The 23880-nt window shown below is 41.5% G+C and overlaps 1 protein-coding gene across 4 annotated transcripts in view; it reads right to left on the reverse strand.

The window, feature by feature from the left end:
- The window catches only part of KIAA1549L (KIAA1549 like), a 138646-nt gene extending 121784 nt beyond the window's left edge, over positions 1–16862 (reverse strand). For all 4 annotated transcript variants that reach the window (XM_083595167.1, XM_083595166.1, XM_083595165.1 and 1 more), the window contains exon 1: positions 16199–16862. In XM_083595167.1, the coding sequence (XP_083451293.1) occupies positions 16199–16496 (298 nt within the window). In that variant the 5' untranslated portion in view covers positions 16497–16862. The remainder of the gene's footprint in view (positions 1–16198) is intronic.
- Between the last annotated feature and the right edge of the window lie 7018 nt (positions 16863–23880).

A 23880-nucleotide genomic window follows, 5' to 3' on the forward strand; every position in this document is an offset into this window, starting at 1 on the left:
TTCCTGATGTCCTTAGTGTAATTACTCGTATAGCAACAAAGCATATTTTTTTAAGAATAAAAAAAGTTAAAGAGCAGGGCCTTTTGTTAACTAGATGTTGCCTTTTAACAATGCTGTTTTCACCTTTTTATTATTCTGTTGAATCAAAATACTGTGTGCCAGATTACTTTTTTCTAATTATCTGCTCATGAACTGAGGATTTATGCTTTGAGTTTCTATTCCTACAGCACATTTAGAGGAGAGATGCACTGAAATTGTCATTTATGCATCTGTGGCCAGGGAGAAGTGGAAGATATTGTCTACTATTGTATTATATTGTTCTTCTACAATTTCCCAAGGGAAAGGTTTTTTAAATTCTTCAGCCAGTTTTTTTCAACAGTAGGGAGAAAATCTGTTACTTACTATTTGATAGGGATAACTAGATGACATAAAGGGTTTCAGTGTTTGCTCTACAGCCCAACAGTCAAAAACTTAATTCAAAAAATAGAGTCCAATATTCTGGAGAATCACCTATGCTAAAATGTATATCTCAGCTAGATTATGTCTGTATTTTTGTGGCAACCAATGGTTTTTAGAAAATGAATTTGACTGATTGATAGCACAGTTTTAAACATGGAGGATGAACTTGGTGATTTAACTGACTAATGAGAATTCCAAACCAGAAGTGCAATCAGTGCCATTTACTATCTGCTGTTAATTGCAATGATTACGTTTATGGTTCAAAACACAGAAACCATATCACTTAATTACTAATATAAATAGTTCTGTAAATTATTCATCATTTTGGGTTCTATAATATGAAGTTCTATTAAATATTTAAGCAACACAACAGGGTGTATCACTGCAGCAAGTTAGGTATGTATACACACAGAGAGATGAATACTGGAAATAGCACTTCAGGCATGAATTAATACAGCAAAATCTCTTTTGCTGCACACAGCCTGATGAAAATATTTCGGCTTTCCAGCCCTGATAAACAGGTTCCCAAATTTAACAATGGCACTTTTAAACAATTAAGAGCATGTGTGTATTTGTGTGTGTTTATCTAGAGGCCACAATTAAAAAGAGTCTATTTAATCAGCTAGGTTAATCCATCGGCTACTAAACCTTTGTTTTCCTGGAGTCTTCTTCCCCAAACATCTTTAAACCGGCAATCCTTCATTCCTTTTGTTTTGATCTATTTGTCTCTAAACTTAGGATAAGAGCAAACTCTGACAGTAGCACCTGCTGAACATTTAAAAAAAAACACACCCTCTAATTTACATATTGTTATCAAATTAGGCATTGATATAAGGTTAAAAATAAAGTAGAGAAAATGTGTGTGTTTCTTGTGATTCTTCCTGAAAATATACTCCGGGATTGACAGTGGGCCTCACTTTTTTGAAAAAAATAATTCAATTTCTTTCAAAAGAAATTGTGGCACAGGTTACTTTCAGACAACCCTTTATTGAGTATTCATCCAGATTTGTTTGCATGGAGATCAGAGGACACCAGCTATTTATTAAGTATTTGTTCTGATTTGTTTGCAAAGAAATAAAAGACATTGCGTCAAGCAAATGCTATTGCACTCTGCCCAGTGCATTTTCCTGTCACTTTCATTAGCTCAAAAAGTTTGGGAATGTTGCACAATACCCTCAGTGGTGCAGTCCATTGTCTCTTAAGACAAATGGATGCCAAAAAATAACATCTAAATAATCAACTTGCCATTGTGTATTTAATTAATGAATATGGCTTGTATCCAACCAAGTTTTACAGTAGACTCTTTGAAGTGAATGGATCTAAGTTAGTTGTGTCCATTATTTCAGTAACTCTAAGACTATCACTAACATACAGCCCGCCCCGTCCGCCTGGTTATATATATTTTTGTTTGTTTGTAGCATGTGATGAAATGGCAACATTTTTAAATAACACTTATGATGCATGATCGTGCTTATAGACAGGTAAGGTTTAGCAGCAAAGACTGCTGAATTTATAACACATATCATTAATTCAGAGGTCATTATGAGCTATGGACTCAAGTTTGTTTTCTTTGATACCTCAAGTCATAACTTATTATTTTATATGTGGCTCACTCAGCTTAAGAAAAATATTAAAAATTAAGTGTGGTATCCAGTGGGGTCCCTCTATTGATGGATGGCTCCTTAATCCAGAGGAACATGGGGAAGGAAGGGGTTTTTTACATATTCACACGCTGCCACCCCTGCTGCTCCCTCCAAAATCAACCCCAAAGTGCTGAGAGTCCCTTTGGAATAGCATGGGAGGTGGCTCAGAGTGCTCTAGGGTGGGGTGTAATTTGAGGAAAATAGCATCTCGCCCTGTCACACCATGGGGTTAAAGAGCCTTCTGGTAGCTGAAGGACAGCATTAGGTAAAAACCCCTGAAGGAAAATCATGGAATCACAGAATTGTAGAGTTTGGAAGGAAATTTCAAACTCGAAAGCTTTTTGTATATGTAAGAGACAATTAAGCACATACGTGAAATTTCTATTACATAGCCTTAAAAAGAACTATTCTGTTATTGAAGTTGCTCTTCAGAAGAGTTCTGATGGATCACTGACTTGATGGGAAATAGCTCCTTTAAATCAATGAACATTCTGTTTTTTAAAAAATTTAAGAATATTTTTATTTTACTTAATGAAGATATGCTCTAATCTTTGGGAAGAGGGGCATGAAAGTGACCAGCTTCTAAGCTTTTTATTGCTGGGTAAGCTTTATGGCATGTTATTTTAGTTGGTTTGGTTGAAAACTGAAAAGCTAAGATTCACTGCATCTGAGCATTATTCCTAAATACACTTCAGGGAAGAATATTTATTAAGAGACATCCATTCTTCCTAGCTAAGGCAAGGGATAAAAGAACATTTTGTACACAAGCAAATTACAGTGAGAACAGCGGAAATTTGTTAACTCACCCATATATGCTTTGAACTACAGTCTAAACCACTAGGTTCTGCTTAATAATACTTCATAAAAAATATGCCTACAGTGTATGTGCCATGCATTAAACATATAATACACCCTCAGGTTTCCTTTCCAAATCCCACTGCAACACATCATGAATAAAAAAAGACTGCAGATGTGGATGTTCTCTTAGCTTAACCATAAATAGGAACGAGAAGATCCTTGGGATTCGGCTCTCCATGCCACACAAAGTATAAACCTCTTATGATCAGTTTTCAAAAGCTCTCTGTTATTTCAACAAGTGCTAATAATGATTTGCTTTGTACCACTGAGAAGCAGGGCTCTAGAACCAAGATTACCAACATGTGTAAAATGGCATATGGCATGACTTATTCATGAAGCTTTCAATTAATTAGTGTTTGTAAATCTGCTCTGAAAGTTAGAAAACCTTGCTGATAGCATAGCAAGGGCGACGTCTTTTAATCAAGGTGGGCGAAATTGAATTCCACAGGCAGCACTTCCAGCAGTCCTACCATTCAGTTAGTTTCCAGTCCTTTTGCAGGGTCTGCATTTTTCAAAGCCGCACAGAACACACATTCAATCCACCTCTACCACCACCACCAACGCCTCCTCCTCATCATCTGCCCATTACAAAAGCTTGTGTAAGACAATATAAATGTTTAATGGTGGGCTGCTGATTTACTTCCGCTCTACTAGCAATAAAGTTTACTCTAACAAACTGCTGGCACCACCCCAAAAGAAAATTAGGCAATTCAAGCATTAATGACTGGTTAAACAGTGGCTCCTGACATCAAAATGAGATGTTACCCTGGCAGTTTAACATGTACTAACCTCATTTAATGTAAAATATTCATAGCAACGGAATCTCAAAAGGAGCTAATGATGAGGCAAGGTTACTTTACTCAGGAGGATGTACATACAGTGGTTTCTTGGAGCAGTTTGCTGGAGGGGTCTCCCAAGACACTTGTTAAAATCCCACTACCAAAGCAAAAAGGAAGGCAAGATGCAACTGGCAGGACACCCTACTTTCCCTGAATCCCTGGCAGACTGCTCATCCCTAGAGCTTCCATATGATCTGTTTGTTTAAATGAATGCGTCTGTATTCTTGAAGTGGAAAATGCACCAGCAGAAAGAACAAAAGGTTCTGAAAGAACAAGAATCCATTAAAAAAAATAATGTTTAAATCCATAGCACTTCCTTCAGCATATCTCACGGAATCATCTTCCCATGAATAAATGCACACACACATGCGTACGCTCAAAAGGATCTTTTTACCTGACAGAGCTTCCTACCTTGGTTGCAAGATTAATAACAAAAATCATTTTTTTGCAATTAAATGTCATTTTTATATATCTAACTTACACAGGAAAAGTGCTACTCAGCATGCATAAGTAGAACTGTCTACGTTTAAACAGTATATAGCACAGCCACTTAGTTTAAAAATGCCTTGCTGGCTGAGCCAACCATACCTTGTTCACTATCATTCAGATGAAGCCACGCCAATTTTCAGCAGCAAACATGTACAAGTATTGCCTCTGGGCATTGGCTTCAGGCATCTTTAACTCTTTATTTTATTGTTTCATTTTAGATTGTTTGTATTGTCTGTTGTTATAAGACTCTTTGGACATGGTTCCTTAGCAAAGCAGTACAAACATATTATATTTAAATAATAGATAGAATATTCAAGGCTTATATTTTAATGAACACTTATTCCCATGTGAAATAGCAGTTATATAAAGGTAAGGGGGGATAAGTGCTGCTGTTTGAATGCTGGCAGTCCTCCTAGTTTATGAATAGGTCCCTGAATAAACACAGTGTTCTGAGAACAGTCTAAAGTGACCGTCTGGGTTCCACAGAATGTAGAGAAAATGCAACTAACTAATAAGACTATTTGGGAATTAGGATTAAGATCTCCCTATTTAAGAGATAGAATGATCAAGACAAAGCATAACATTGCTTTTTACCAAAAAAAAAAAAAAACAAAAGAGAGAGGCACAATTATACCATAAATTAAGAGTTGCTGTCATACTACTTCCAAACAATATGATACAGTGGTACCTCGCAAGACGAATGCCTCGTAAGACGAAAAACTCGCAAGACGAAAGAGTTTTTCGTTTTTTGAGTTGCTTTGAGTTTTTTGAGTTGTTTTTCGTTTTTTGAGTCGCCTGAAGATGAGGGAGAAGATCCTTGCGACTGATGTAGCCAAGGGAGTCACTAGGATCGTGAAGAACCGCCCAGCTGTTCTGGAGGAGGTGGAGAAGTTGCTGCTCATCTGGTTAGAAGAGAAGCAGCGTGCAGGGGACACAGTGACTGAGGCCGTCATTTGTGAGAAGACCAAGGCCTTGCACGCAGACCTCGTCCGGCAACAGCCAGGAACCTCAGGCGAGCCAGAAGTCTTCAAGGCAAGCAGAGGCTGGTTTGACCGGTTCAAGACGAGATCTGGAATCCACAGCATGGTCAGGCATGGAGAGGCTGCCAGTTCTGATGTTCCTGTGGCTGAAGACTTTGCAGCGGAGTTCCTGGAGGTTGTGACGATGGAGGTCTACGTTCCACAGCGGCTGTCCTCCAAAGAACTGAGGGACATTTGCCAGAAGTGGAAAGATGTGCAGGGTTTTGCACAGCGGCACCACCCTGACAAGGACCTGACACGTGACCTTGCAAACACTTTTGATACGAGGGTCATGTCGTCTTTCAGGGAGGTGCTGAAAAGGCGGATGAAGCAGCAGACCATGGACAGGTTCTTCAGCAAGAAGCAAAGAGTGGAAGAGGAACCTTCTTCGAGTTGTCCCCCAGAGTCTTAGAAAATGTATGTACAGTACTGTACACTTTGGTGATTTTTAAACTTTTCTTGACCATAGGAACGCATTAATTGATTTTCAATGCATTCCTATGGGAATCTGTGCTTCGCAAGACGAAAAATTCACAAGACGAAAAAACTCACAGAACGAATTAATTTCGTCTTGCGAGATACCACTGTATGATAAATAGAGAAGGGCATGAACATGTTCAGTGCCAGGCCAGGCATTGAGAAGAATAATCTCCAAGGTTAGTACAACTGTGGGAAACAGAACTTATATGGGGTAAAGGGGTGTAAGGTTGGTAGACTCAAGAACTTCAAGATCTTGACTTAAAGTATGTATCTAAACAGCAGTGGCATCAAGACAGTTATGATGATATATTCTAATAAGATCGCTGTTTATAAATTATTTAGAACTTCAATATAGGGGTGGGGAAGCCATAGCCCTGCAAATGTTGTTGGACTCCAACACCAATCAACCCCTGCAAACATCACCAGTGGACAGGGATGATACGAGTTGTAGCCCAACAACACCTGGAGAGCTACAGGTTCCTCAAAACCACCACCTGCAATAAGAGAACTAATATATCCTCTTGGCAGAAGCCCTTAAGGGTTTAGTCATGAAGATGGTACACTGCAAATCAGTACACATGTACACTAACAATCCCAGATAACCTTATAAAAATCTCAATAATATGCTCATTTCTGTTGGGGTACCCAACATTTGGAATTCACTCCGCCATGAAGTACAACATGCACCAACCTTGATTTTGTTTTGGCATCTATTAAAGACCTATCCTTTTCATAAAACTTCTGCAGGTTTTAATACCTTTTTAATCATCATTATTAATACTACCATTCATATCTAGGCTATGAAACTCAAAGCACAGAAAGCTTGTGGGGCATTAATGAAATTCTATTTTACGGTGGGTGGTCAGCTATTGAAAATCTTTGCCAGTAAACTGGTCTCCCAGATGCTTCATGGAGTAGTGATATGGGGCAAGGACCCAAATGCCAACAAAGCCTTAGAAATAGTGCAGAACAAATTCCTCAGGAAAGTGCTCTCACTCCCCAACGGGACTCCAGCTGCTCTTCTCCACGTTGAAGCTGACGTGACAACAATAAGGGCTAGAATTGATTACCTGTGCTTAAATTATGTGAAAAGACTTCAATTTCTTTCAGAGGAGAGATTCCCCTCTATGTCACACACAGAACAGAAACAGACCAAATGTTGGAAGGACGGGATCCAACGCCTCTTGTCCCAATACCAATTACAAGATTTTCAGGTGAATATGAACATGGACAAGAGGCACTTAAGAGATTGTCTCTTTAGGTCTGATGCAGAAAGGGATCTAACCATGATGGCTTCTACCAAGAGTTTGCCATGGTTCCCACTTATTAAAACGGGGCACACCCGGGCCAGTTACCAGTCAAAGCTCCCACTTGCCATGCTTAGAATCGCTTTCACAGAATTACGATTCCAATCGACGCCCTTGGTGGTGTTGGATGGACGCTACGGCAAAGTACATTATGAAGAGAGACTTTGTGTGTGTGGGCAACACTGTGTGGAGGACCTGTGCCACTATTTATTGCAGTGCTCGTTATATATAGACCCAAGAGACCAATACATAAAACCACTGTTTCCTAATGGAACTCACTTGAATAGGGTGGAAAGGGTGAAATGGATGCTGAGCAATACAGTGGTACCTCAGGTTACATACGCTTCAGGTTACAGACTCCGCTAACCCAGAAACAGTACCTCGGGTTAAGAAGTTTGCTTCAGGATGAGAACAGAAATCGTGCTCCAGCAGCACAGCGGCAGCGGGAGGCCCCATTAGCTAAAGTGGTGCTTCAGGTTAAGAACAGTTTCAGCTTAAGAACGGACCTCCAGAACAAATTAAGTACATAACCAGAGGTACCAGTGTACTGATGATTGTAACTTATAAAGTAGCACTCTATGTGTTGGCAGCTAAGAAGATCAGGAGGAAAGAACTAGATAAAATAGCGGTCAACTGCAAGAATTACAGGGCATTTTACAATACAAAAACAAGTTCTTAGACTTTCCTTCCCAGGTTCTTGAGCTGACGCTTTCAACATACACTGCTTTAATATGCTTTGTAAATGGCCCTAAAATTTGAAAATGAAGGGTGGTATGCAGATATTCTAAGTTAATTAATAAATGGAGGAAGCAAAGGAAAACAAAACATGAAAGCAAAGAAAGTAGTTTCCCTTCCTTTTACTGTACTTCGCTTTTGTGGAAATAAATATAGAATTTCTACCCATTGGTTGCATGCTGTCCTCAGATGCTTCTGTGAAAGAATACTGCATTACCCCCAGCACTCGACGAACTTTATTTTGCATCCACTGCAAGCAAGACTGCTGTGAAGCATGCTGTGAATATGTCTCTATTAGATATTGCTTATGACATCATTAGTGGCAAGTGACAAACCAGCTGTAGTCCCAAAACATCTGAAAGGTACCAGTTTGAAAAGACTGGGCTAGGTGCTCAGCAAGCGTTTTAAATGAAGATGATAAAAACATAGCTACTTTGCAGCAAAAACTATTTTTTCCACCTGTTCCTTTTTAGAAAATTGTTTAATACTTTGAAAGTTGTCTATTCTCTGCCTACAGCACTAAGTAGTCATTATGATGCCGGCTTTTATTAAAGGGGTGAAAAGCAACAGTTTTCCTGCTCAAAAAAACCCCCACCATGTGTGAACTGGATGCTGTGCTATTGTTTTTGAATGGGGGCACTGCAAGACTGTTAAACAAAGGCTAGAATATGGCATTGGCATACATTTATTATATTCACTGTCTGGATAGCTCTTACTAATTGAGCATTTCTAAGCAACAGGATTTAAATTAGCTCATGCCTGTAGGTAGGGATAGGACTGGCTGGAACAAAGTACAGTCGTACCTCCATTTATGTAACCCTCTGGTTACGTAACCCTCTAGTTACGTAAACTTTGGGATGCGCGCGCGGCAAACCCAGAAGTATTTTGCCAGGTTTCGCCACGCGCACATGCACTCAGGTTACGGAAACCTCGGGATCCGACTGGATCTCCGGAACAGATCCCGTCCGCAGCTGGAGGTACTAGTGCAAAGTGACTAAACAGGGTTTACAAATACTGCACAACACAGCAGTGATGACACAGCCACACTGCAGACCACAGCACCCTCTGGAAATGTGCCCCTTCCCCTCTGTTTATAGACACTTCCACTACACCAACAGTGCAAAGATCAGTGTAAGAAACTGAGATATGAAAGCTAGGAGCTAAATGGCCCCTTGAAACTAGGTTATGGGAGCAACAATGGAATGTCTAGGCACACTTTTTTATAACAAGAATACAAAGCTGAAAATCAATGAACTGCATCTAAAATATTATGTTCATTTTTCACATGGTCTAGTCCTCATCCAAAGACTGCAAAAATCAAAGACGTGCTCCCCCTCACCCCCCTAATATTCTTAAGAGTGTCTCTTATCCAGCCTTCAGAGAGTGGCTGGAAGTGGGGATGCAGAAAAAGGTCCTCCTTTCCTTCCACTGCGCAATTTTAATCTGAAATCTTAGGCACCCAGGGCTCTGAAACTGCTCTCTGGAACTGAAATTCCCTGTTGCAAAACATGCCTAGAACAATAGGAGTTTCGAACGCTGGCAAGGATGACCGATTGGATTCCACTCCTAGGCAACAAATGTTTGCACTGCAATCTTATACTAGTATATTGCAAACTGAGAAACTATATTTCTAGATCGGATGTCATACTAGAATCAATGAAGAATTAACTCAATTTTGAATGTAAGAAGTGCAAACTTTTTTGGGATTGCTTTTAGTTGAATACTATATTTTCAATTTATTTTTCTTTGTTGTGCTATGCTTTTTCTTTTAAAACCAATAAAGCATTGAGAGAGAGAGAGAGAGAGAGAGAGAGAGAGAGAGAGAGAGAGAGAGAGAAACTAGATTTCCAAAGGTATGTGTCTTTTGGCACATGGAGTCAGCAGCTGAGAAGGTAAATCTAACACAATAAATTGACCTTTTATTGAAATGCAGTAGACACACAGTGAACGTGTAGCATGTGCTTGGAGTGAAAAGCGATCTTTAAAAAGGGTACTCTGATCTGAGTGAGAGCAATGTCAAATAACCGCTACAAAATGCAAACTGGCAAGTACGGCAGTACATTAAGAAGAAAGCAAGTTATTGCTTTGCAATCTACCAACCAGGTGAAAATGACAAGACATGAAACAGAATTAGTTGCTCCAAAATTATTTTTCAATAACGACTGGAAATATTTACAGACCACAAGTCAGATCTTTCACCCATAAAAGCTGTTTCAAATTCAGAGAAGAGGGAAGGGGGATAATGCGCTCTGGATGTCAGCCAAAGAATAACAAAGTAGATGTAGAAGATTAAAAGAACCAGGGCAAAAGGTGAGGCAATGACTTTGGGTAAAAGAAGTACAGACAAGGTTTCTATCCAGATCTACATTCATACCAAAAGTGAGCCAATTATAAGGAAAATCCTATTGCCACTAATAGTAGCTAAGCATAACTACACAGCAAAGGGCATTGGATATCTTGAGAACATGAAGAAACTGTGGAACAGGCTGCCTTCAAAGTGGTAGACCTTCCTTCATTAGAAGTTTTTAAGCAGAGGCTGGATATCCTATCAAGGGCCCTATAGCAGAGGATCTTCTGCATTAGTGGGATGTTGTTTAATGAAATAACATTTGAGGTTCCTTCCAACTCCATGATTCTGAGTTGATCTTGTCCAATCTGGTGCGCTCCCTATGACTTCTGGATAATTCCATTTGGTAGTTTATTATTAAGTCGGTGCTGATCATGCTTGAACATTTTGTAATAGTATCCACAGAACTCATCAAAACACTGCCCCATTTTATCTCCTTCTTTAATCTGGATTTCCACAAAATATCCAGTAGGTTTTAAAAACAAAACATGTAGGTGGCAAATCCAGATTAAACTGGGGGTGAGGACTGGAAACGGGATGACTTGTTGATGAGGATGATACCATGTGGATGCAAGTTCACAACGAACAGGCCAGCAACTTCCATCTCTCTACTGAACTATCCATTCAAAGGCTAAAACATATAGTACAAATTATTCCTCATCACTTCCAAAATGGGCACCTATAAATATTGTATGGTCAGTGTTGGGTTAACACAGCCTCTCTCAACCTGGGCCATCCAGACTACAGCTCCCTTCAGTCCCATTCCACCCTTTTGCTAGCTAAGGTTCATGAGAGTTGTAGCCCAAAATATCTGGAGGGTGCCTCATAGGGGATTGTTACTTCTGATGTTACGTTTTCCTGCTCACTCTGGAGTAGGAAGGAGCCACACCTAACTGCCTCTCCTTTAATAATTTCTCTCATTTCTAAAGTGGCTTTACTTCTCCTCAGAGTGGCTCATTTTCTCTGTTGCTTCTCCCAACTGCTAGGGGAAATTAGCCACTCTGAAGAGAGGCAAATAAATAGATAGATGATATAGATAGATAGATAGATAGATAGATAGATAGATAGATAGATAGATAGATAGATGATAGATGATAGATGATAGATGATAGATGATAGATGATAGATAGACAGAGACAAGGCAACTGCCTCTTCCCTTTGTGTGTGTCTTTTCTATACCCTCTAGTTTTGTCTACCTGTTGATAGAGAAAGGCAGAATTCTCATATGGAAGCGCTGAGTATAATGTGGTACCAGGCTCATTTCCCATGAGTTAGTTCTTGAACCCAATGCGGTGGTGCTGTTATAGTATCCATGCGTGGCTAATTTAAATGCTGCAGTATTTGTGTTGTGATTATTCTGAATGGCAGCTGTAGAGGATACTTTAAGGAACACAGTTCAGGTTATGCTGAAAATTATCATCTACGAAGACTTGTAAGACAAAGTTGCACAAAAAATACATCAGGCTACCCTGGGTACAGTATACTGATAAAGGTTTCAAGGCTTTCTATGCACACACACAGTCCACTACTTTTCTCCTGCTAAAAATTGGCTGTGGAGGTGTTTGCTGGGCAGGAATACAAGCATTTATTTGGCCTCTATGGTAAGGAAAAGAGAGAGTTAAGCCTTATTAATAAGAAACAATGGCTAAATACCAAAGTTATGGTTTCTTACAGGCAACAAAACAGCAATGGCTCCTTCTTTTAAGGAAACACAGCTTTAGTATAAAGCAATTTGGAAATCAAAAAGATTAAGCACACACTGCCACTTGTCTGCTCTAAATTCACCTTTCTCAAGCTGCTTTTCCTCCTACAGAGTTCCAAATACATACTTTCAAATGTAGGCAACTCGTATGCAAAAGCAGCAGGAATGATTCTTATAGATATACCCTCTCATCCAGAATGTCCCCTCCTGAAGTTGCTTTTCCAAAGGGAAATAGGCTACCAGAGTCCTTTGCTCATGTTTCTGTGTCACGCATAGTTTGGACTTGGATTCCTGCATGAAAATCCATTCTTAATTCATGGTTAATTCTTTCTAGCTGAGATTTATGAACTAATGAGTAAATCCCACTGGGTCTGGATCTGAAGCTTGCATAAATGTGATTTTCCAGCTCAGGTATCATTGACTAAAGTTACCATATTACATTTCAATGGAAATTGAAAAATTTATTATTTTGCTACACCGTATTATTTTGCTACGCCATATATCTTACATTTTATAAAAGTCAATAAACTTGTTTTTTCCAAAGTAATTTATTGCTGGATGACAGAAATATAGTTAAAATGGGATCTTCTGCATGCAAAGCAGATGCCAGATCTTTCTGAACCAAAACACAGTGAACTGAAGAGGAACAAAAACTTTGTGGAATTCTGCTGCACCAGTTTTAAGGACCACAGGGTTGTTGTTTTTAACCACATGCCACAATTACATGCAATCAATATTCACTTATTTCTCTGTTCCAAGTAGTCGTGACTCTTGTAATATAAAGTCTTACTAGCAATGCATCCACCTAGTTCTGTAAATCATCAGATTAAACAGAAATTGAAAGAAAAGACGAGACAGGTTTGTAATGGCTTCTTTTAAACTGGCTTTTCAGCACTTCAGTGCTATGCAACTTGAAACAATCCAGTTCTTTTTGTTCATTACTAAACAAAGAACCACTATTTGATAATGAGCTTTTCTCAAGGATACTTCACCATTTTATCCTGCTTTCAAATTTTTGCATTAGCAACTTCTACTTTCCTGGTAACAGAAATGTGCTTACATGGAAAAAATAGTCTTTGTTAGGGTTTTTTCCCACTTGTAATACATTCATCTTATTTTTCTGTTCATTCTCTGCACATGCTATAAAACTATTTTGTACTGTTCATATCAAACAATGACTGGTAGCAAAATATTGGTAGCAAGTTTCCACATCACCAGACAAATGAAAATATGTTCCACTTGGATATAGAAATGCTGTCCAACCAGAGTGTCTATTGCAGTGTATTCCTAACCTTTTCATGCATCTTTAGGAATATTACACTACAGTTTGCACCTTTTAAAAAACCTGCTACGTGACTCAGAAATAAAAGAAACAAGCAATGTTTGGGGAATTCCTCCTAACATCACATCACAAATGCACTGTCACTATGATTATTATGACTAAAAGTCATGGAAGACACTGTACATGCAGGACAGGAAAGCAACTCACATTTTCTATCACAAGCTCAATCTGTTCCCCTAACCCAAACCTTTTCTCACATTAGAACTAAAAGTTTCAGAACTATCAGTTGGGGCAAGGGGGGGGCTTGCCAGATTGGCCAAAGCTCAATCTGTTCCCCTAACCCAAACCTTTTCTCACATTAGAACTAAAAGTTTCAGAACTATCAGTTGGGGCAAGGGGGGGCCTTGCCAGATTGGCCAAAACATCTAACCACAAACTTAGAAGAGTTTGGACACTTACAGCTGAAATCTGCATTCTATGTTACAACATACTGTACCCTAATACAAAATTGGATGCAAAAAAATGGGCTAAAGGACACACTATTCTGTTATATTATTAAAGATAAGAAGATATTGGTCTAGTGGGAAACTGACTGGCAGCTCCATGTAAGCTGCTTTATCTCTGTTTTTCATTGGTATGGGATACTGGCCACAATTAGGAACTGTTGACAGGTGCTAATACAGTATGCAGTGCTTTTTTCTGGGGGGGTGCAGGGGTACGCATACCCCTAAACATTTTATGAATCTAAGTTTGGCCTCATTGAGGAGCAGTATTTCAATATGAGTTGGAAAATGAGAGTACCCCTAAATATTTTTTAAGAAAAAAAGCACTGCTAATATGTAAAATGCATATTACACATAAACAAGTTTGTATAAACTCCAGTTCAGCAAAGGAAATCTACGAACCAAAGGAGCTCCCCTAAATGGATTCCTCTGCTGTATCATAAGCCTGTTATTCTCACACACATCCGTTGAAGGGAACTTCTAACTAGTGCTTAGATCCAAATTAGGGCCAGTACATTTAACACTACTTTCCAATTGTACAAGGTATTTTCTCCATTAAAAAAATGTTAGAAGTTAACTAACAAGCACATTCAATCAGTCCAACTGAAAGAAAATTAAATGGGAATTAAGTTGTTCACAACAACTTAAAACACACTTATTTGAATGGGACTTAAGTGCACATCAAACCACTTAAAGTTGCAATAATGTTAGTGGAATCCAAACAGGTATAGTTTTCTCAGGATTGCGCCCTATACAGTGGTACCTCTGGATACGAACGGGATCCGTTCCGGAGCCCCGTTCGCATCCAGAAGCAAACACAACCCACGTCTGCATGTGCGTGGGTCATGATTTGCCGCTTCTGCACATGTGCATGATGTCATTTTGACCATCTGCGCATGCACGAGCGGCGAAACCCGGAAGTAATGTGTTCTGTTACTTCCGGGTCGCCACGGAGCGCAACCCAAAAGCGCTCAACCTGAAGCACATTTAACCCGAGGTATGACTGTGTAAGAATTCAGGTCATAACCTACCAGTAAAGATCACAGTCAATTATACTAGTGGTATTTGGGGCAGGGGGAGAGCTGTCAGTTTGACGTGCAGAGAAATCCTCCCAGACCCTACATAAGTTCAAGACTATTTGAGTAAGAAATTTCTGTCACTCCAACCGTACGGAGAAATAAAGCAAAACCTTACACCTTCCTTTATTTTTATTTTTTTTTTAATCCAGCTAATCTTATTCAATACTGTATTCTAACTCTAATGGTAAGTAAGCCACCTTGGTTACCACAGAAGCAACCAGATGAGGGGAGGGGAAAGCTTTTTCATGCTCCTGATCGCTGAGCACTTCAACAATTAAGTCGTTACTACTAAATAAATACTAAACAATGGCCAGAATCCAAAGATATGTAAGACTAGACCCAGACACTTTAGACTTCTTCATGAATAGCATTCCCGCTAAGCCACATCTCAAGCTGCTTCTGAAACTGAAGGGAGTTTCAAAGCTGCATGCTCCAAAATTGGGCTTTATATAGTTCATAACTCCACTGATTATACCTCAAAGGAAACAGTCTGAGGATTGCAGTCATAACCAAAGCATCATGGCTCAGCTAGAGAAGACCCAAATCCTGCAGAAAAAAGTCCCATGAACTCCATCATCGTGGGATTGTGTCTACACAGATTCATACTACCATTCCTTGTTCACATACAGTACAGCATTGTTAACTTTGATGCCATCCTGTACACTGCTACTACTTTCAAAACGGAAAATGGCAGGGAAATGAGTCCTCCCCCCGAAAAAAATCCCCAAGATACCAAGCATAAGAAATGTTATGCTGGAGGTAATTTTTTGTACTCTTCTCAGTTCTGACACATCTCTCCCCCCCTTCCAAAAAGTAATTGTTTGAGGTAACAACAGCTTCTTTTCTGTGCAATGTAAAAAAAAAAATATTGGGGGGGGGCAGAGATGCTAGTCAACAAGAGGCAGCAGAGCACTCGTTCCAACACTGTAGGCCACTTTGGAAACACAAGCTCAGAAACCCTCCTCGTTTGTTACCTGACACACTTCACCAGCTACAGAAAACGACGGCGGGAGGAGGGTGGGCAGCGCCTCGGAATTATTCTGTGCTAAAATATTTACAAGCCTCCAAGCGTCCTCTGAAAAAAAATCAAAATGCGAACCCCATGGCCACCGAAACAACATTGAGGCATTGCAGTGAAGTACAGCTGTTATGCAGAAGGCTGTTAACTTTTGTTTAAAATTGTGGGGAGAGGAGGAGAGACCGGGGGGAAGATGGCCCCTTCTTCTGTGCAGCCTCCCTCCTTTCCATTCCAAGGCACCAGGAACCTGGCGCGAGTTTCCCCTCCTCGAGCACATCCCAGAAGAGTATTATTTGGAACGAGATCGGCGATAACACAATGGCTGCAGCTGTAACGAAGCCCCCCCCCCCCCCCGCTCACCCCGCTGTTCTTCATTAAGCAATTCCTGCTCAGCCTCCCTTCACCACCCTCGCCCGGGTCTAAAGGCGCGCCGCTCACCTTGCTCCGCCTGGACCCGTTGGCAAAGGACTAAGAGCACCCCGAGGAGCATGGCAGCCTTGAAAAGGGGCCCTTTGGTGGCCGCGGCTGCCTCGGCGCTTCTCCGATCAGGGCATGGCGGCGGCAGCGGCAACAGCAGCAGCAGCCTGAGGCCAACGCTGGTCGCCCAAGCCCGCGAGATGCCTGCTGCAAAGAGTCCCCGCAGGCGCACGGGCAGCTCACACCTCAGGGTGCTGGTGCTGGTGGAAGCAGCAGCAGCAGCAGCAGGCGCCACGGCCGCCTCGTTGCCGAGAGCCATTTGTGGGGCGGCTCAGATGGCACATCCCCGTCGAGGGTCCGGCGCCCCTCAGAGCCCGCGGCTGCCCATCGAGGCGCGAGGCAGGTCGCGAGCTCCCGCCGACGCCACCTGACAGCAGCAGCAGGTGCAAAGGCTGCGGAGACGCCTCATGGAACCGCCCGTCGCCGCCGCCGCTGCCGCCGCCGCCGGGCCCTTCCCGCCTCCCCGCCTAGCTGCGGGCGCCGGGGACGCCTCTGCCTGGCAACAAGAGACGCCGCCGAGGGGGCCTCCTCGCTCGGCCGCCCGCCGGTCCTCGTGCCTGACGGCTTCTTTCCCTCGCTCCGGGGCCGGAGTTGGGCTTGCAGCGCGCAGAGAGAGGGCGCCTCATCGACAAAGGAATCACGTAGCAGCGACACCCTCCGCCCCCTTCCCGCTCGTCGAGGGGCGGAGATGGCGGCGCTCCTAAGGCGAGGGGGACCTCTTCTGGGCTCCGGGCGCCCTTGCAGGGCCAGCGCGCGCGCCTCTCCCTCTGGAGCGGGGCTCCCGGGGGGGGGGGCTGGCGGACCTCGCCGTGACCCACACCACCGCGCCACCCACCGAGGGAGGTGCAAAGGGGGTCCCCTCAAATGCACGCCAGCGTCGCTCTCTTACCTCTTTAAAAGAAAATGGAGGCGGAGTGGAATCGCACCTTCCCACTCTTCACACTAGGCATGGCAGTCTTTCCCCAATATCAGGGGCAGTTATAGTGCCTGAAAACGGACTTAGGAAGCTTGTTTCATAAATGCAGTTTTATTGATCTTATGCTGTTCGGAACCATGGTATCTTCTCTTAAGGTAGGCAGGATTTTTAAAGATTATTTATTTATTTATTTATTTCGCAAATGAAAAGAATTAATGAAAACCTCACCCTTAGACCACCACTGTCCTTCCCAACCAAAAAACCCTTGACGCATGTAAAACAAAGGCACTTGTCCCATTATGTTCTCATGGTGCCCATGAAGTCCGGAGTCACTCCAGAGAAAGGGGTCTTCTGCATGGATGTTTCAGTACCCCATAACCAACACTCTAGGAGTCCTCAACACCAAGTTTGAGACTATGCTAGTCTGAGATACCCTAGCAGAATCCCTCTCTGTCTGTCCCAGTTGCCAACACATGGTACAAACACTCAGCCCTGGAACCTGGCTGAAAATTAAATTCACTTATAGACTGTAACCAAAACCCCACACCTTCCCAACTTCTGTTGTTGCTGATCCAAATACCTAGACGGTTGTGGCTGAGAAGTATTCATTTCACCTAGGTCAGCTCTCTCCATGATCTGGTCATAGGTGACAGAGAGTTTATTCTTAAGCTACCTGACTTTTAAGTAACAGCACCAGGATGTCCAAAGTTAAGTTGGCAGAGTTGCAAAGTTTACCATGGATGGAGATGGACCAAAGTTTGTGCGTGGGACAATATAATTGTCCTCCCCTTATGTAGCCATTTCATATCTCCCCCTCCCCATAATCACTGTTATCAAGTATGTTTTTACCTCTGCATGACCATCAGACACATTTCCCGGGCACATGATCACATCCAGACGCCCCTAGTGCAAGATGCATGTACACATGCGATTTCCATGCAATTCTAGGTATACTGGGGCAAATAAATATAAGCTGCATAAGCTGGAGGTGGTGCTTGCTGATGCATTTGAGTGAGAAGTAAACATAGTTCAGTAGGTTTGTACCACCCTTGAAGATTCAGATTTTCTACTGGTGTGCTCTTATACCTAGCCTTACTTCTGAATGTCCAGGTAGCTGTAGTGGGAAGGAGTGAGAGATTTGTAGCACCTAAACCTGATGCCAGCTCAACTTTCTTGAAGGAGAATCCAGCCACACTTATGCAATGCTTTGTGCTCTACATGTGATGCTGATAAAAAATTCTCTTGTTTTTATAGTCTGGTTTATGTATTCTTTAATATCATTACCCACCCTGAAGTCTTTTGACAAAGGTCAGGATATAAATGTTAAGCAAAGAAAACAAACAAACAGAGCTGCCTTTGATTATGTTAGGAAATTGCACTTGGTTCAGAGAGTGGGTGCCAAGCAGTTAACAGCAGCAAGATACATGAAGCGTATTGAAACTACAGTCCTGGTTCCCCAGCAGGTTTCCAGTCCCGGTTAAAGGCTCTGGTTTTGACAAAGAAAGCCGAGTGGTATGGGTACATCACAAAACACATTCTTCTGTGTGAATCTACCCACATACTTAGATCATTTATGTCATGGGTAGGCAAACTAAGGCCCGGGGGCCGGATCTGGCCCAATCACCTTCTAAATCCCACCCACGGACGGTCTGGGAATTCGCGTGTTTTTACATGAGTAGAATGTGTCCTTTTATTGAAAATGCATCTCTGAGTTATTTGTGGGGCATAAGTATTCGTTATTATTTTTTTCAAAATCTAGTCCGGCCCCCCACAGGGTCTGAGGGACAGTGGACCGGCCTCCTGCTGAAAGTTTGCTGACCCCTGATTTATGTACATCTTGCACTTTGGGCATGATATTTAAAATTAAGAGATTGGGCAGGCCCCGACCCAGTCATTTGGGTTGCTCTTTAGACCTCCACACAGTGCAAAATTTGCAGAGGGATTTTAAGCACGTTCAGTTGGCTGCACTTGGAAACCCTTATGTAAGCAGTTGCACTGTCTTAACATACAGATATCTGAAGAGCAGCTGGGGGGGGGGGTTAAGGGGAGGCATTTGAGCAATGCATGTTCCTAGCTTTATACCTCATGGTGTGTGTGCACGTGCGTACACATCCACCAGAGGGAGTCTATATGGGACTGGTTCTTTCCAGGGGTGTACTTACTCCTTTTTGTGCATTTTTAGGAACAACCCAGATGCTTCTGTATCATCCTCAAAGCCAGTCCCACATACATACATACATAGATAAATAAAACATTATAGTGATCTTGGAGGTTACCAGGCATGGATCAGTGAGGCCAGGCTCTTTCCTCCTGCCTTACAATGGGAACACTCTCACCTTGGCCTGCTCCTTGACTGTCTCTTTGGGAGAGGTAATGGTGTCAAGGATGATTCATTAATACTTATGCTTGGAATTTTTTTTATTATGAACCCATCACTAATTACTGCTTGATATGCCAATGTTAGTTTCCAGTTTGTGCTCTCTCAAGAAACATTACAGCAGATACATATGCACATTGGGAATGCTAAGGGGTAGAGTGTACAATTTGTGTAAATATTCCTAGTTTTCTTTCATGGTGCACAGTGAGTGCTTCAGCCTTGCTGCCCACATGGGTCCCACTTGTGCTCACTATATTATTACCAGGTACCATGTAAGGCTGTGGGTGCTGAGCGAGGAAGTACCATTCAGTCAATATATGTGTGCTCTCTGATTTCACCCCATAGCATGTTACAAGGCATTGTCTTTTTGCCTCCACATTCAAACACTTGAAGAACTGAGATTCTTTAGGGTGCTGGTGTTCAGAAGCAGAAGGTGGAGTTATCTGGGGGGAATCTCAGGATATATAACCCAACTGCATATATATACATGCAAATAATATAGATTTAGAGGGAGAAAATAGTTTGTCTTGCATGATAATGTCTTCTCAACAGAACTTCTATGCTCTTCATTGGGACTGTAAGAAGACACTTTGAAACAAGAATGCTTGGGGAAATTGTAAGATAAAGAGTCTGAAGACAAATTGACCACATATTGCATTAATGAAATATGCAGCCCTGTGGTAGCTTTATAAGGAACCTTTTGTCACTGGATTATGACCATTTTGGAGAGTTACACTTCATAGAGCATAATATTGAGCCTGTTGTTAATGTACGTTATCTTAAAGGTATGTTCTAACATTTGTAAGCTGTGCCCAGCCAAATCAACCTGTTTGCACAAGGACTTGTTTGTGTAACAGAATGTCCTCTTCCTCCTCTCTCCTCCCCCCAAATCTGGTCCAGAGGGTCAGGTGAAACCCCAGAACAGATCTGAAGGGTACAGGAGGCAGAGAGGAAGGCAAATTTCTATTGCACAAATGGGATCATTTCGTGCGATACAACCCTGTCGGTGGTATGCAATTTTTATTCAGAGACCTATTGATATTAATTGACCTAATGTGCATTAATTCCAGTGTACCTCCTCTCTGTAAAACCTAGTTGAATACCACCCTTTTTATTTTGGTACTTGAATCAAATAAAAAATTAAAACCCTGTATTTCGAATTCTCTATCATTCAGGCAGAGTGGGCAAATCAATGGGCAATCAAATGCTGGGGTGGGCAACCCTATTCTGTGCACCCCCAGTACTGCCAATAGTGCTCTTTACCATTTCTTCTACTTGAACAAAATGTGTGTTTCCTCGGGGGGTGGCAGCTGGATAACTCATTCTTTTCCTCTATCTATTGCAAAAGTGTGGAAGCTATGTGTTGTGGATGCTGTTGTCATGATAAGGGTTTGCGGGGTACAGGAATCACCTTTCACCTGTGCTCCTTGTCATACCACTTTTAAATTAAACAAATAATCTCTATTTAGTGTCCACTTTTTCCCTCTGGGGAAAAATGACCCTGATCAAATTCTTAGTTAAAGCAATTCTTAAATTTCCCCACTGAGGAACAAGCTGGGGTGGAGGGGAAAGAACACTTTTAAAGAAGCCTGATTAAAATGTAACAAAGAGCAATAGAAAAAGAATGAGGGTAGCAAAAAAGCAAAGTTGGAAAACAAAATTTTCTACAAAATACCCATAAGACGATTCAAGAATTAAGGCTGCAGATATCATTAAATAGAAGCACAATTCTGAATGCTGAATAAACAAAAAAGATAATTCTGTCTTGGATGCTTGGCAGCTACATTCTCAGAAAATAAATAATATGAAGCTAAAATACATTCAATTTTCTGTTGGTAGTCTTTTAAGATACTATTTTCGCACTCATTTCATTTTTTGTCTGCAGGCATTGCTCCTCTCAGCTGCTGTGATGATTTTTAGATGTGTTGCTGTGTCATCAATGTTGTGTCTTATGGTTTGCAATGCTGTTACTGTTTTATTTTGAGTAGGCTAATCCTAACATACACACATATCCCACCTAAATCTGTAGTCCTAATATTGCTAAATGAAGCAAAATGCTCTTCATTATTAGTATTTTAAGAAAGTGCAAACAAATGTTAATGGAAATACTATCAATTTAAGCTGCTTCTTTCATATTTCATGGGAAACAAGATTCCATGCAATGCTGTGAAACTTCCAAAAGGAGCAGGGGAAAAAATGTTCCTGTCATAGTAATGCTGAAACATTCGGGCAGAGCCCCCTGGTGGAATGGAATTCTATTACTTGAAAGTTTAAATGCTTTTATTTATCAAATTTTATTAAGTCAACAAATACCCATAGCGTGAATTTAAAATTTTATGACGCGCTGCAAAAGTACAATGTCAGCTGATATTTCTTACATGCTGGATTTTGCAATTACAAAGATCTCAAATGCAGCATGCCAATGTCTGCTAGGAGTAAAACTCATGGAAACAACTATGTAGGAAAACCATCTTGTGTAAAGTGGCCTTCAAATTACAATATGTGTGCAACATAGATTGGGGAATTTTCAGAATATTTATTATTCTTCATTATCCTTTTATTCCCATTACATTACTGATGGAGGGAGGGAATACCTATCATTCAAAAATACACATTGCTTGGAAGGAAAAAAATTATGGTTATCATAAAACTGCACAATTGGATGGATCAATTGGATGGAACAAAGAACAAAAAAGAACACTGGGTTGGCCTAGTGAAAATGTACCATTTGAGAAACCACAACCAATAATCAATGATTGCTGTTTCCACATGGGCAAAGGAAGTTCTTTTTAAAAATAAATAAGTAAATAGTAGTAGTAATGTACTGTGCTAAGCGGTAGCCTCAGATCAGGTCCCAACATCTTTGCTATGCTTTTCTGTTCAAGGCACATACCAACCTCAATAAAAGGAAACTTACTGGGGGGAAATGTCTTGTCCAAAAGCATAATTAGCATCAATAGCATGGGTAGGCAAACTAAGGCCTGGGGGCCGGATGCAGCCCAATCGCCTTCTCAGTCCGACCCGCTGATGGTCCAGGAATCAGCGTGTTTTTACTTGAGTAGAATATGTCCTTTGATTTAAAATGCATCTCTGGGTTATTCGTGAGGCCTGCCTGGTGTTTTTACATGAGTAGAATGTGTGCTTTTATTTGAAATGCATCTCTGGGTTATTTGTGGGGAATAGGAATTCGTTCATTATTATTTTTTTCCAAAATATAGTCCGGCCCCCCACAAGGTCTGAGGGACAGGCCCCCTGCTGAAAAAGTTTGCTGACCTCTGATCAATAACTTGCTACTACCTGGAAATAGCACAAGGATTGGCAACAGATCTCCTATTACATTCTGCACATCAATTGCTTCATCTCTTGGAGACATTTTCTTCATCTATGTCCATGTCGTTGGGGATGGGGAAATTTGCCCTAAGGAAACTAGTTATATATTATATTCCATGGCAGTTTCACTTTGCTTCCACGTTATACTGGGGATAGGCTATTGTTACTGCCTGCCCATTTCTCACTAACCATTGCACTTGTGAGGTAGGCTTTCAGCTACCTAGAACTAAAATGCAGATGGCACCACAAGGTATAATTATAATGTAACATCCACAGCAGCCTTAATAGAAATAGGAACTGGCTATTCCTTCTTCTGGATGTGGGTGGTGCTGTGGGTTAAACCACAGAGCCTAGGACTTGCCGATCAGAACGTCAGCGGTTCAAATCCCCGCAACAGGGTGAGCTCCCGTTGCTCGGTCCCTGCTCCTGCCAACCAAGCAGTTCAAAAGCATGTCAAAGTGCAAGTAGATAAATAGGTACCGCTCCAGTGGGAAGGTAAACAGCGTTTCTGTGCGCTGCTCTGGTTCGCCAGAAGCGGCTTACTCATGCTGGCCACATGACTCAGAAGCTGTATGTCGGCTCCCTCAGCCAATAAAACGAGATGAGCGCCGCAACCCCAGAGTCGGCCACGACTGGACCTAATGGTCAGGGGTCCCTTTACCTTTACCTTTATTCCTTCTCCCACTCCTGATGTTTTCATCATCCTTCATCAAAATTAGGAGCTTTGGCAAAAAAGGTGTAACTGCTTTATGAATAAACTTTGTGGTTTTTAGCACAATGATTCTCTGCATGGGACTGGCATGAGCAGGTATTCTTTTCAATCAATTCCACATCAGACTGTCTGCTCCTCTAACACAGATCACATGTATTCCATTGTCAATGGAAATAAATAATAATCTCTTGCAGTATCATGTCTCAATACATCCTTAAGACGAATGCCCCCCCCCATTTGGCAACTTGTACCATCACCATTCCACTGGCATCTCAGAGGAACTACATGTCAGAAAAGCTGCAATTTTC

This window comes from Podarcis filfolensis, assembly GCF_964270895.1.
Source record: "Podarcis filfolensis genome assembly, chromosome: 1".
In the NCBI taxonomy this organism is placed as follows: Eukaryota; Metazoa; Chordata; class Lepidosauria; order Squamata; family Lacertidae; genus Podarcis; species Podarcis filfolensis.